Below are 14,388 nucleotides of genomic sequence, written 5' to 3'. Positions count from 1 at the left end.
GTGTTGAGTTGTTTTATTTATAGATAACTTACATTAGATTATATATATATTTAGAGATGTTATTTATATTTCTCCACCTATATAAAACACATTAAAGTAATATAAGTCATATATAAACTGTACATCAGTTTTATATGTAGAAACTAATATAAACAAGGAAGGCTGAGATTGATGCTGGAGAGGGATCCTACATTTGTAAAAGTGAAGCAGGAAAAAAAATACCATGAAGGGGACTGGAACAGAGCAGATAAAAATGAGGATCATTTGCCACACAGCCACATCACAGGGATCTTGGTGCATGCCCGGGGTCCAAGAGCAGGCAGCTGAGCCCTGCCAGCCACAGGCAGGGTCCATCCCCAGCTCTTGTGCCCACCCCCAGCTGCACAGCATCTCCTGGGGGTGGGAAACACTTCTGTGCGCAGGCTGGGAGGGGAAGGCTGGCTGCCAAGTTTACTTTTCTGTGAATAAGTGCTCTCTTGGATCAGCTGCAGGCGGGAAGGCTACAGAAAAGCTTAGGGGGGGGTTTAGCTGAAACTGTCTTGTAACTGGTTTTCGGACAAAAGCAGCGACACCAATGAAAAAAAAACAAAAACATATGCAAGGCAGGGGAGGAAAAGCAGCGAGTTAACCAGGCTGGAGATCCCACCTGCCAAGTGCTGTTGGAGCAGGGAGCTGGGCTGGCTGGCTGGCTGGCTGGTGAGCCTGAGGATCACATGCATCCCCGTCCTGCCCCCTCCCTCCCAGCCCTCCATCCCGCTCCGCTCCCTGCAACTTTGGCACAAGTCGCCCAAGGCAGCCGAGCTCCTCCAGCCCTCTGCCTCTCCTGGGGGGACCTGCCAGCTGCTGAGCCTCTCTTGTTTTCCCTAGTTCCAAATAAAGTTCTGGGACTTGCAGAGGAGGTTCCTGCAAAAGCAAAGGGTAATGATTGCCCTTAGCAAGGGAGGCTCATGTTCTTCTCCGCTCGGCTTCGCTCTCTGCGCCTTTGGGCTGGTGTTGTTGGGGGACGTGTCCCAGGCGGTACCCATGGACGACCAGGATTATTACCTGCAGGAGATTAGCAACAGGGATCCTTATTATTCCTTTCCTTACCCCGGGGAAGAGTTTTTTCCTTTCACGGAGCAACCTGGAGAGGAAGGACCTGCCCGTGCTGCGGACACAGAGGAGCACCCGGGGTTCAAAGCGAGCAGGAAAGAGTTAAAACCGAAGAAAAACAGCAAAAAGGGAAAATCCATTCTTGAAACTCCACCAGGTAACTTTCCACCTCCTCCTCCAGTGCTTGGAGTCTGCTGAGTCTCACGCTGACTGTGACTTTTAACGTTAATGAATATCCAGTTAACGGCAGCCTTGGTAATAATAACAATAAATGTGCTCGTGGTGACGATGATGCCAACACAATAATTTTTAATATCCCACAGAAAAAGATCTGGAAAACTTTTAGAGCCTTTTTAACCCTTTTCTCATCAATTAAAGAGATTGCAGGGCAGTAATGTATTAATTATGCTGTGCTCTAGCTAGTATATAAAATTTTCCTCCTTAATTACACTTGACAACTGGCTTGCTGTTAAAGCTGCTGTGCTAAAAGCAAAAGGGGAGAGACATTCTGTACTGAAAGCTGATTGTATTTGGTGACACTTTACTTAACCTCTTGTCCTTTTAATGTAAGTGAGGCCCCTGAATTAATTTTACTTACAAACCTGTGCATTTCTTTGAGATTTCACTTTAAAGCCCTCCAGAGGAGGAGATGTAAACAAAGATCTTCCTGTAAAAGACTGAGCCATAACAAGCTCAATGTAGTCACTGAGCTGAAAAGTAAAGAAGTTAACCAAAAGAAGTGCCTTATAATGAAAAGGCCCCCCCCTTAATCTCATTCTCTATTTTCTGCATTTAATTGGCTGAAAATATGTGATTATTAAAGTTTGCAGAAACCTGATCTGCCTTTACCATCCAGTTGTTTCCATGAAGAGCTAATTGCACCACCCTGAAAGAAGAATCATTTCCCTCCGTGTTTCCTAGATACTTTACTGGTTTGGGACACTCAGGAGTGAGTTTGGTCCCTGTGATGAATTTTAGAGTTGTAAAATTTGGGGCCAAGTCCCACTCCCGTTTACTGCAGGAGGAAACTTTTGATGTCAACAGCTGGAGCAGATGCACAAAGTTTGCAATTTAATCATTAATACAGGGGTGCAGCAAAATGGAGGCTCAGGGGTTGTAGGGTGACATTTGCTTCTCCCAGTTACATCTAACAGGTGGCAAAGAAAGTGTTTTCAAGTGAACCTTATTGCAAGCAGAAATTCATTAGTCTTTTATAAGCAAAGATGAATATTTTTATAGTAATTATCAGTGCTAAAGCACCATTTCTGAAACCTGGACAACAATTTGTGGGGCAGCAGTCTGGACTGGTGGTGTCACTCCAGGCAGGAGTGACATGATCATGGAATCCCAGACTGGTTTGGGCTGGAAGGAACCTTAAAGATCATCCAGTTTCAACCCCCTGCATGGGCAGGGACACCTCCCACCAGACCAGGTTGCTCCAAGCCCCATCCAGCCTGGCCTTGAACACTTCCAGGGAAGTACAGAATGCAATACCCCTTTCAAGCCTGTAGTGGGATGTTCTGAAGTTCAGCTCAGCTTTCACCTGTCCTGTTGACTTTTTCCCAATTTTCCCAGCACCGTGGCATCACACATACTCCATCAAATTTGGAGCACCACATCAGGGGTGAGGATAGCATCCAGTCTGTGTGGCTAGTGTTATTTTATCTTTACAAACATACACCTTCTTTGATTCCCACCCACTGCACTGAGCTCCTTACAGGTGCATAGAAGGCATCAGCTGGACTGGTACCAACCTCCTTCATTGTGCAACACTCATTCCTTCCAAACCTGGCTTGGTTTAAGCACAATAGACACAACAGTACAAAATTTAAACTCTATTTCACTGCTGACCTACCAGGGAAGAACACTGAAGTCTTACAGATAGTCTGAGTTTGATCATTTCCTAAGAATGTTTGATTTTACAAATGAAATCACATTCAGTTTTCTATATATGAAACTACGGAATTAGAAAGGGAAAAGACCTCCCCAAACCTTTCCCAGAAAACACTCCATTGTGTGCCAGCTCCATTGTGTGCTTTTTACTTTCCACTCTACCAGGCATTCAGTCAGGTTAGATCCTTCCTCCACTTCCTCCTCTTCCTCAGCACGACCAAGCACAAGGTGCAGGGAAGCATGGCAGAGGTTCCTGATGCTCCACTGAAAGCAGCTGGAAATATTTCAGTCCCTCCTTCCAAAGCAGGCTCTTGTGACAGAGCTGAGCTATCAGGCCCCAAGCTTTCACCAGCCATGGGCCAGAAGAGGTTTTAAAGCCTGTGAGCTTTAAAAAAGCCAGCCAGAAGTAAACCAAACAACCAGTCCTCTCCACCATACCTTTGCTCCTTGCTCCAGCATATGGAGGTTTGCCACCAACTCATCAAACTGGCTGTTAGGCTTAATTTAATATGGGAAAATGCAGCATATTTCCTTGGGAGCAGCTGAAGTATTTTACAGAAACAGCCATAACTAAACCATGAGGCAAACACCCAGCAGAGAATGGTTACCATTTGTTAAAGACATACACAAAACCAGGAGGGTTGCAGCAGGAAGTGTCAAGGAATTTTAACTGTAGGCAGTGTTAAAAGTTCTGCCTATAATATTGGAAATTTCTCCTGTCTTCTTTCCCAAAGGCAGGCAAGGGGCAGGTCCTGCCACTGCAGTGACACCAACTCATAGTGCCATGTCACCGTGTCACTGGGGATTGCTTTGGAACCAAGATCTGAAAACCTGGCCCCTCGTAGAGTTGCCTAAATAATAATACATCCCTACAATTCCTCACATTTGACCTTTTAAGAGGATAGCTGGAAAAAACAGCAGCTGCCAAACAGAAATCCATGAACATCCACTGCAAATCTGGCTGTACAAGGATGTGTGTTGTGGATATATGTATACGTTTATGGGTTATACTTTTATGTGTTTATACATCTACCCAGAACAGGAATTAATTTACTGGACATGCATAAATACAAAGATTTGCTGTTTTGTGAGGCTCACTGGCAGCCAGGGCATGAGGGATTAATTAGTTGTAACAAACAATAGTCTGGCTGGGAGCTGGGATGAGGAAAGTAGAGGAAGGGGGATGTGTGATCTGCCCTTTGGCTCAGCAGCTGGTCCTGATCAGCCTGAGCTTTGAATCAAAGTTGAAACCCAACGTAGGAGTCTGAAGGACACAGCACATAACAGATGACATGGACTCAGTTTATTGAAGCTGATCACTGAAGTGGTGAGAATGTAGATCTTTTCAATCTGTGAAATATCAGTGTAGGAAGAAAACCTACTGGCGCCAGTGGGGTTGCAATGTGGTTTGTGTTTTTGGTTTTAGTTTTTGTTTGTTTGTTTGTTTTGGGTTTTTTAAAAAGTATTATTAGGATCAATATTTGCAATACTTGAATCAGATAAAAGTATCAGCCTGCCTCCTTGCCTTTTAAATGACTCCTAAATGTGCTACTAGGTCATCCTTGGAAGGTAAACAGTTGGATTGACAGGCTTCTGTATATACATATTTCCATTTTCTAATTCCAGAAATGTTTGTTTAGGCCTCCATCCAAAGCCTATTCAAATCAGTGGAAAGAGCCTTGTTAACAACAATGTTTTTCTTTTATGAGGCCTTTCATATAGTTTCATATCCACCATCTCAGCTGCCCTCCAGATGCTTTGAGGGGTCTGTCTGCAGGCAGACAAGAGCTCACCCCAGAGAGGTTTATGGGGCTGAGATCCCCACCAACACAGTGTAGAAAATCATTCTGGGTCGTGGCTGAACACTTCCCACAGTCAATCCTGTTGAGCTCAAATCTGCTCCAATTAAATCTGCAATTATTTTGATAAGATTTGCAAAAGTGACATTTGTTCTAGTTGTCCTTGTTCTGGCCATGCCTCAGCTCTGACTGCCTTGGGAAAGTAAAAACTGTGATGTTTTATTATTTATCTGGCAGTGCTCAGAAGGGGGTTCACAGCACATTTATTCTGTGTTTCACAAACCTTGCAGTGTCTTCTGAGCTTTCAAACTCATTGTTTCCTTCATCCTGTTGTACCTGTTGCTTTCCCCAGGCTTAACAAAACTCTCCAGCTGCATCACTGTTTAAATGGCCCATATTTGCTCATTTTTATGTAGTTGTGCCACCTGTTCAACAACGTAATTCTTAAAAACTTTGGTTTGTGGGGTCTTTTTAAATTGCTGTGGGGCACAGAAATGTCTTCAATGGGTCAGAACCTCCCAGGACCATGAGTCTGAGGAGGAGTCAGGGAGGGAAGGCAAAAAGAAGATTAAACGGCCAATACAAGCAGCTTAAAATGATCTGACAGAAATAATTTGCATGTATAAATATAGACTGATAACGTATTAATTGAGGTGTTTATCAAGATATGAGATAATGGAGAGATCAATGAGAGCCTGAAGGGAGAAAAGCTGAATCATAGAGATGTTACTCAGGAAAAGTGGGCAAGATTTTGTTCCCAAATGGTGAGGAAAACGTGATGAGGGTGTGAAGTTAAAAACACGACAAGTTTATGGTATTACTGGCATTTGAATGATGAATTTGTTCCCTAGTAGAAGATACAAGAGAATGATACATATGGCACTAAACTAATAGCTGGAAGGATTTAAGAGGAGGCCAGAAAGATCCACCAGGTTTCCAGCCAGAGCAGAAGGAAACACAGAAGGAAAAGGTAGCCTGTGAATCAGCAAGGCTGGCCAAAACTGTGGGTTTGGATGGGATTAGCTAGAGTGCTGCTGCTTTCTAGCCCCTTGGTATCCTCTCTTTTAAACCTTGGATCTGGCTGCCATTCCTGGGAAGCCCAGAGAAAGTGGAGCCCTCCTGTGACCCAGCAGGTTGATTGTAATTTTAAAGCTTTTGCTTAAACTTCTTGTACCAGCAGCTTTTAAGAATGAGCTCGTTGGCCTTAGGTGCATATCCCATGAATTTTAATATGACTTGTGTCACATCCTAATTTCCAGATGTGATGAGCAAAGATGAAAACATGTGGCTTTTAATGAGCTAGATTTCATCTACCAGCTTCTATGTTCTCTCAGAACTTCTGTGTGGAATTATGAAATGTAACATGGCCATTCCATTTAAAAGCCCATTCTCTACAGAATGTCAGAACAAAAGAGGACAAAGAGATGACTAAGAATGAATAATGAGCAATGGCCTCAAAATTGGCCAAACCTTTTTGATTAGCATTTTCCCTACCCGTAGCTTCAATGAATAATGTAAAATCACAAAAAAATTAATATCAGAATAAACATTTGACTATGCTAGAGAAAACTGTTTTCTATGATAATTCTAGCAGCCTTCTCTGAATTCAAACTAACCTTTAGGGTGAGAAAAATGCCACTTTAAAAAGAAGGGTGGTTTCAATAAGTAGATTTTAACACTTTGAGACTAAGTCTAGACTTATTCCTGAGATGCCAGCAAGTCATTATTTGAATTCTTTCTTGGTTTTTAATGTTCTTTCCTGTTCAGTGATCTTACTAGACAGATCAGTCCAATGGTTCACAATCAAAATTCACTCATTTCTTTTGGTTTTGGAATGAAGACTTCTGTCAGCTGTGGGAGTTTCCAATATGTCAAAAAGATGGAGAAGTAGAAGGTGTGGTGCAGAAGAAGCAATTTCTTCCATTTTCAATATTTGAGCCTTGTCCAATTAATTGCCTTTTAAATCAGACTGCCAAAAGATTTGTTGCCTGGCTACAGAGTTGAGATTTCATTGTCATATTCATACATAGTGGTTGTATCTGCTTGTATTATTCTTCTCCAAAAAGTGCAAGAGGTCTGGTCCTCTTGTCAGGCCTCTGGTGAGGTTGTGTCTTGTGGTTTGTCTTATAAAGCAAAGCTTTTTGAAATTCATGTGTAAATCTGTGCCTTTGACACTAGGATTTGGATGCTCAAGAAAAACGGACAAAAACCCCTGAAATAATTCATTTTTGAGTGATTTGTAATCCAGTGATTAGATATGCAAAATGTTCCACAGTCTTTACTCAGCTCAAAGGTTTGCAGGAAGAAAGCAGAGGTGGTAGGAATAATTGCTAATATTAGAAAGACATGATCACCTTTAATCTTTCTGGGACAGTTTGGTTGTGTTTAGTTCAATAGGCTGTGGATCAAAGGCAACATTTGATTCTATGATTTGAGTTCCCTCTATTTTTGCAGGAGATTTCATTCAGGAGTGGTCATGGCCATCACACCTGTGCAGTGCCATGTCCAATGTAGAAGTTACTTCTCAGTAACCTGCCTTAACACCCTATCCATTCCCAGGCAAGAACAGTCTGTGGACAATGGAATACAAACATTTAGAGGACACTGTGGTCAGCCCCAGGATGGGTATCCAGCACTGCTGCTCTCTGTTTTTCCTGAAGGGGATGTCTTCTCCTGAGCCACAGATGATGCTGAGCAGCACAGCTGCCTCTTGCAGGGGCTTGCCTAGCTCCTCTGGAAGCCTTTCTCTGGCTATTTATGCTGACTTCAAAAGGTGTCTAGTGGGGTTTTTGCACATCTGAGCAAGTCATGGAAAACACCTACATGAAACCTTTAGTGAAATACACTGCAGTGTCAACTCATCTCTTCTGAGGCAAACTGATTTCTAATTCCCTTGTGACACAGCAGAAGGAACATTCATGATTCCAGTCCCCTGTGGTTTAATCATCCCAATGTGAGGAAGAACAGGGTACTCTGGAGGTCTGCTGTGTGCTGGAAGGGATGGAGCACCTTCAGAGAGGAACAATGAGTTTTATTCTTCCTGCAGTCACCAGGCAGTGCTAAACCAGCTTGATAAGTGTCAAAGAAAAACTGCTTCTTTTCCATCTATAGCTAAAGATGGCAACAAAAAAAAGGTGAGAAAAACAAGAGGGGGAATGAAGAGATGCCAGATGGTGGCTCTGAGAGTCAGTGGTGATGAAGACATCAGAGGAAGTTTATAGAGATGATTTCAACCTGAGGGGGAACTCAAATGTCTCCACTTGACTTCCAGAGTTTTCTTTGGCCCTCGGAGGGGCTCAGGAGCTCTGCCCTCCCCCTTGTCCCCAGGTTTGCCTTTTACATGTTTCCTCATGTGAACTTTAGAAAGCAAAACAGTTTTCCTTTCCAAGGGGAGTGATGTTTGACAGGAGAGTACAGAGCAAGGCTGAGTACCTCCTTCCTCTAGCACTTCCAAGATTTACTGTTTACTGCCCGTGCTGTCATCATGGCTGTGTGCTGGGAGAGGCTGCTGTTTGCAACAGGAGCAACTGGGAACCATCCTTCACATCCTCTCCCAGAAACTAGAGCATTTTCATCTTCTCCTCTTCAGAGATGCAGTGATTTATGGTGGCAGGTTTATGACTGCTCTCTACTGTCAAGGTCCTCCTAAACCATCCAGCCAATGAAGGGAGAAGTCCAAATACCTGTGAGGAGCTGGTCTGAAAGCTAGGTGGAAGGACTCCCTGCCATCACCACCACCACCCCTCATGCCAGATTTGACTTTTAACACACTGGCATCACTCTCAAGACACTTTTATCCAGGGTAAGGGTGTAGAACCTACTAGTGTAAGTTAGGGTTTCTCTGAATGCCCTCTGGAGCCTTCCTCATTGGATCCACAGGCTGGGAAGTGCATAGTGTTCCATTTGGATTTCTGGGCTTCCAGCAAGCAGACAGGCATGCATGGCATCTCTAAACTCACTAGTAACTCACATTTCATGTCATTTGAAGCTTCTGATGCACTCAGCTTTGAATCAGTGAAGCCTTCAATGTGCTAAATGTTTAGCCTGTGATAATGAGCCTTTGCTGGACCAGGGCTGAATTGTTAAACAAAGCAGAAAGGATGTTTGGACAGAATGAATTTTGGGAAGAAACAAAGCTGCAAGATCACAGGAAGCTGGGATAAGGGGGAAGAACCTCTGAACACTCAGTCATTTGAATTGGAGAGGTGCCCACCCTTTCAGATATTTGTCTGAACCTTGCTTGAACTGTTGCAGCTCCTTTGCTCTGTAGAATAGAGCAGGATCTTGCTAAGAGCTTCCCAGCTGTACCTCTAGCTCTTCCCTTCCACCAGCTTAGAAATATCCAGAGCCATGATTTTCTCATGGTGTTTTTAGTTTTTCTCTTCCAGTGGGCAGGAACCGTAGAGGCTTGTGAAAATGCTGAGTGCACAAAACTTAAAATATATAAACTGAGCTGTTAAAACCATAGAACCCTGGTGCTTGCTTGGGCTTGGGGCATTTTTTACATTTATTTCTTTTTGGTTCCATAAATTGACTTTTCCATGGCCAGCTCAAGGGCAGGTGGAGAGGGGGAGGTGACATGGCTGGGCTGTGGTAGGTGCCATTGCCATTTGACAATGATCATCTGAAAGCTAAAAAGTCATTTGGAAGCTGAAATCCTTTAGGAGGATGAACCAAAGCTCATGGGAAGCTCAGCTGGTGAAATGTGGGAAAGGGAGGGCCTGACTGCAGAGTGTGTGTTTGTGTTTTCTGGGATCCTTGAAAATCACACTTTTTTCAGCAATTACTTTCAGGAAGAGCTCATTGCCTGTGGTTCTCTGCTTTGATTTCCTCATCAATGGTGCATTTTTCCAGTGGGATTCCTGTGCTGGCCTGGGGTTTGTGTCCCTGCAATGAGCCCAAAGACCAGTCACAAACCAGTTCCAAGGGGTAGGATCCCTTCTGAACCTCTCTTTGCACCCCAGCCATTCCACTCCTCTGCTCTTTAGGCTTCTCCTTTATTATTTTTTCTTTGGTGTTGTATTATTTTTGTTTGTTTGGAGTTTTTCTTTTGTTTTGTTTTTAAATGAGGCCTCTCGTAGTTCAGTCCAGACTTGGATTTGATTTTCTCAAGTATTCCAGATTTCATTGTTTTATGATGTTTTACTTTTCATTGCTTTGAACTCTTAAATACTCTGTTTTCAAGGTACATCTCAAGGGTGCCACAGCTTGGACATGGGGTGCTTTAAAGGAGAGGAGAAAGCTCTGTAATATGAGTTCTTAAATCTTTGGCTTTTCAGGACTTCTGGGTATATCCAGAGAACCTCAGGCTATTTTCTGTATTAACTTGGCCAATTTTTTATCCCTTCAGTAAAATCTTTTTCCACTATTTGTGATTTTAAATGTATTAACCTCTTCTGGTTTTTTAGTACTGCCTTTGAGCTGCACTTGAATCAGCCACATAATTCAGAAAAAGTCCATCAAAAGGAATAATTAAGTGAAAAGCAAACAAGCCAACTGAACTAATTTTTTCCTTTACTGTGCTGGAGAAAATACAAACTGATTCCTTCTTTAGGGTTGGGAAGGAGTACAAAGTTTGAGTCCAGGTTAATTGTAACCACACAACTTTCTTCTGAAATCATTCCCTGAGCTCCAGACACTGTGATGGCTTCTGTGCTTTATGAGAAGTGTTTGGTTTTATTCATTCCTCTTCTTATTTCATATGAAATTATAACAACAGATGTGATGTTAGGGAAAAAAAAAAACCCAAACAAACATATAAATGTCTAAATTCCCTGCTAGAGCAGACCCAGCAGTTCTCCATAAAACTGAGACTTACACTTTATAAAAGGTTTTAAACCCAAGTTGGACTCATTTTAGGTATTTCCTGTCTTAGGTTCTCTATATAGGTCAAGTATTTAGCCCAGATGTGCAACCTGGAGGAGGGTTAGGCAGCATCTGAGACCAGCCCATGCAGGGTGATGGCTCAAGAAACAAACCCTGAGGCTTCAGCAATCCCTCCCACTCCCTCAGTGATGTTCCCTCACAGTTAGGGCTGTGAGAGAAGGAGGAGGAGTATTAATTGCAAGGGGTGTTAATTGGAAAAGAGTTATGAGCACAGTTGGGTGCTGGGGTGTGATGGTTGGCTTGGTAAGCTCTGCTGCAGTGGTCAGCCCATCTTTGAAGGTCTTCCTGCCTATGCACAGAGGTAGGTTTGCAGCTTGTCTACCTGCAGAGGAGGCAAATTTGAATATCACTTCAGATTAAAACACACTCTTAAGAAGTATTTTAAACTGACATTTATTAATTTTTCACAAATCAGCAGGCAAGGAGAGACTTTTGCAAAGACTTACAGGCTAGAATTCACAGAATAGTTTGGGTGAGAAGGGACCTTAAAGCTCATCTATTTCCAACCCCCTGCATGGGCAGGGACACCTCCCACCAGCCCAGGCTGCTCCAAGCCCCATCCAACCTGCCCTTCAACACTGCCAGGGATGGGGCAGCCACAGCTTCTCTGGGCAACCTGGGCCAGGGTCTCACCACCCTCACAGCAAAGAATTTCTTCCTAATATCTAACCTAAATCTCCCCTCTTCCAGCTTGAAACCATTTCCCCTCATCTTGTAGCTGCAAGTTGCTCCTGTGGTATTGACCTGGGTGTCACTGCAGATACAGACTACTTCTACATTCTGTTGGTAAATGTTTATTTTTAGTTTTAATCATGAACAAAATGAAAGATGACATTTCAACTCACAGCTGAGATGACTAATGACCGTCTGCAGCCTAAAGGCACAGCTCATACCACTTCATCATGCTGGCTCTGAAGTTTGCTGGCTCCCATCAACAGCCAAGCCAGAAACTAAACTGTTAGAAAAGAGCCTACTAGGAAACTCAAAACTAGGAGATTCTGTCTTCATCCCTGACTTGTGTTAGGCTTTGGGCTGCTGCATCAAGGGGACACGGTGCATCTCTCTCAGTATCATTTTCCACTTACAGAGAAGTAAAACAGATCTTGGTCTGTGCTGAGGCTTAACTTGATGAAAAGTTGAGTGACATCAAGTCATGCTGACTGGGAAGTGGTTGACTTCTTTCTTTCTCAGGTGGAAATGTAGTACTTGGGAATGGACTTAGCTGTAGTCGTGGTGACAGAATTGAATGGCTCATCAGTACTAATGAGACCTCCCTCACAACCCCTCTGCTCTGGCTGTGGGCTCCATGTATGTGCTAGGGAGAGTGAGAAGGTGAAAACTGGGTGACACCAGAGTGATGCCACCTATTTCAGTGAAATTAGGTGTTTTTCAGAGAACTGCTGAAGCCCTTTATGTGTATTTCCCCACCAGGTCTCCTCTAGCCCTAGGTGTGTAATTCTGATCCTTGTGATGGAGAACAGCCCCTTTGCTGTGCCTCCCACTGGGATACTCCCCTTGTGCCATTTGGGACCCCTGTTTTACCCCAAAAGGCTGCAAAATCCTGAAAGCTGGCAGAATCCTTGGTAGATGTATGTTTCCAGGGCCCAATATTATGGACATTTTCCAGGTTATTTATGTTTAAGGCAATTCCTGTATTTGCTGTCACTGTACAACTGCTGTACCCAACTATGGATATATTTACTTCTAAGGTTGCTACTACAGCTTTCATAGAGGGGGAGGAAAAAAAATGCAGCATAAGCCAGTTTTATACTCATCCAACAGTTTTTATGCAGTCATACTATGTTTGGTAAAATACACTCAAGTGGAATTGCTAGAGTGGTTAAGCTTTAGCAGCTTTAGGGTGTCTCATTTCTTGAGCAGAGGTAGTATCTTAAGATAACAGCAATTTTCTGTCTGGATTTTGTACTTGCTAATGGTATTCCAAGTTCCAGTGTTTATTTTTAATGGTTACAATTAATGCTCTTACAGTGGAATCTTGGGTCTTGCAGTTTCCCTCAGTGATTTGATATTTGATGCTATTTCTGGCATGAAGACACTGGACACATAGGTGTTTTTAATGGTAATTTTATTCCTGTGCTCAGCCATTGTGCTAGTGGTCTGTGTCAGTTTTTTCTCCATTGTTTGGCTGAGTCTAGTTGTTTGGCTCTGGAAAAAAACCAAAGATGCTTCTCATTTTTGATGGCTGTGCTCAGTTCTGTGGCTTTAGCTGGAATGACAGAAACTCTTCAGTCTGTGCTTCAAAAAGGCATCAGAGGAATCATTTTAAAATTCATAGCACAAAGTCCAGCCCTAGTCAAAGCTCATAATAATAATGTAAGAATTGATGTGGTCTTTTTCAGGCTGTATTCTTTTTGCCATTAAAGGGAATAATATTTTCAAAGAGACTTAACTACATACATTCCTTTGTAGAGAAAGTGAGGACTTGCCAGCCTTGGGTAGGAATGAGAGGCTACCTCCTGTCATGAGCACCTTGGTGACATTCCCATGGGCAGTGAGGGAGAAAGTCCAGGGTTCCTGCCTGCACCCCAGTTCCCTCTGCCTTCCTTCTCCTAAGGAGATGTGGGGAAAGAGAGATGGAGCCAGCTCAAGCCATGCAAGAGCTATGGGCAGTGTTTCCATACCTGCCCACCTCTCCACCTGAAGGAGCGTGCAGCCTGAGGGCATGGATGGGTATGGTTACTTCTTACCCCTGGGCAGAAGGACCAGCAGCAGCAGCAGCACCAGAGCCAGAAGGAAAACTGGGGAACTTTGTGCATGTGGGATCGGGTTCCTGTGTTGTTCAGGTCCTAAATCATGTCATCTCCTGGGCAGACTGTGCAGTGGCAGCAGCAGGCAGCTCAGGGAGTGTTGGATGTTGTCTGGAGTTTAGCTGAGCCTCTCGAGTCTGAAAGCTTGGCCAGGAGACTCCTGGAGAACAGGCTTTCTGGAAATGCCTGCCTCCAGCTGTGCCAGGAATGACAGAAGCTCTTCCTGCTAAATGTGCTGGTTTGTTGCTTCTAGAAGAAGGCACAACTTAGCCTTGTGAGGGAGCAAGAATTTAAAAATTAATGAAAGGAAAGGAAAAAAAAAAAGTGAACTTTCTGAGTCTCCGAAATGTCAGGTTTCATGTCAAACCTGACCTAAAGTATCAAGATAATTCTTAATTTATTCTTTATTTGCCTTTAATTGCTGAATTTTTTCTCAGCCTTGGAAGCAAAAGAGACACTTGTGCCCTTGCACAGCCTGTGCCCTGCAACTTTCCCAGTACCTGCTGTGCCGACCCCTGCCAGCTGGGGCACAGTGTTTGGGTGGTGTAAAGGGAGCCTGGAAGTGTCCAGTGTCTGCACCACGGGAGGACTTTGTGTGTCTCTGGTGTCAGATAATGGGAGAACTCAACTTTGGTGGCCTTGAAACCATCTCAGGGCTTTGACTCTTTTCTGCTGCCTCTGACTCCAGCAGACATGGGCTTAAATCCACAACTTTCCTGCCCAGGACTGGCCCTGTGCCATCAGGGAGGAGATATTTGCTATTTCTCTGGAACAACCTCCCTTCCTAAAAAGCTAGTTTAGCTTTTGAAGCATGTGTGAGCAGCCTGCACTAGTGGGAGGTGTCCCTGCCCGTGCAGAGGGTTGGATCTACCTGATCTTTTAAGTCTCTTCCAACATAAACCACCCTGGGATTCTATGATTCTCACCTGGAGCCCATGAAAATGTTCCTG

At 43.7% G+C, this 14,388-nt stretch overlaps 1 protein-coding gene across 1 annotated transcript in view; it reads left to right on the top strand.

Moving 5' to 3' along the window:
• The first annotated feature begins 921 nt into the window (after positions 1-921).
• CPXM2 (carboxypeptidase X (M14 family), member 2) overlaps positions 922-14,388 on the top strand; it is a 67,327-nt gene continuing 53,860 nt past the window's right edge. Inside the window, exon 1 of the mRNA XM_010008806.1 lies at positions 922-1,249. Within this exon, the coding sequence (XP_010007108.1) occupies positions 922-1,249 (328 nt within the window). The remainder of the gene's footprint in view (positions 1,250-14,388) is intronic.

Source organism: Chaetura pelagica, unplaced genomic scaffold (genome assembly GCF_000747805.2).
Source record: "Chaetura pelagica isolate M959 unplaced genomic scaffold, ChaPel_1.0 scaffold102, whole genome shotgun sequence".
Classification (NCBI taxonomy): Eukaryota; Metazoa; Chordata; class Aves; order Apodiformes; family Apodidae; genus Chaetura; species Chaetura pelagica.
This window is presented reverse-complemented; position numbering and strand designations above follow the sequence as displayed.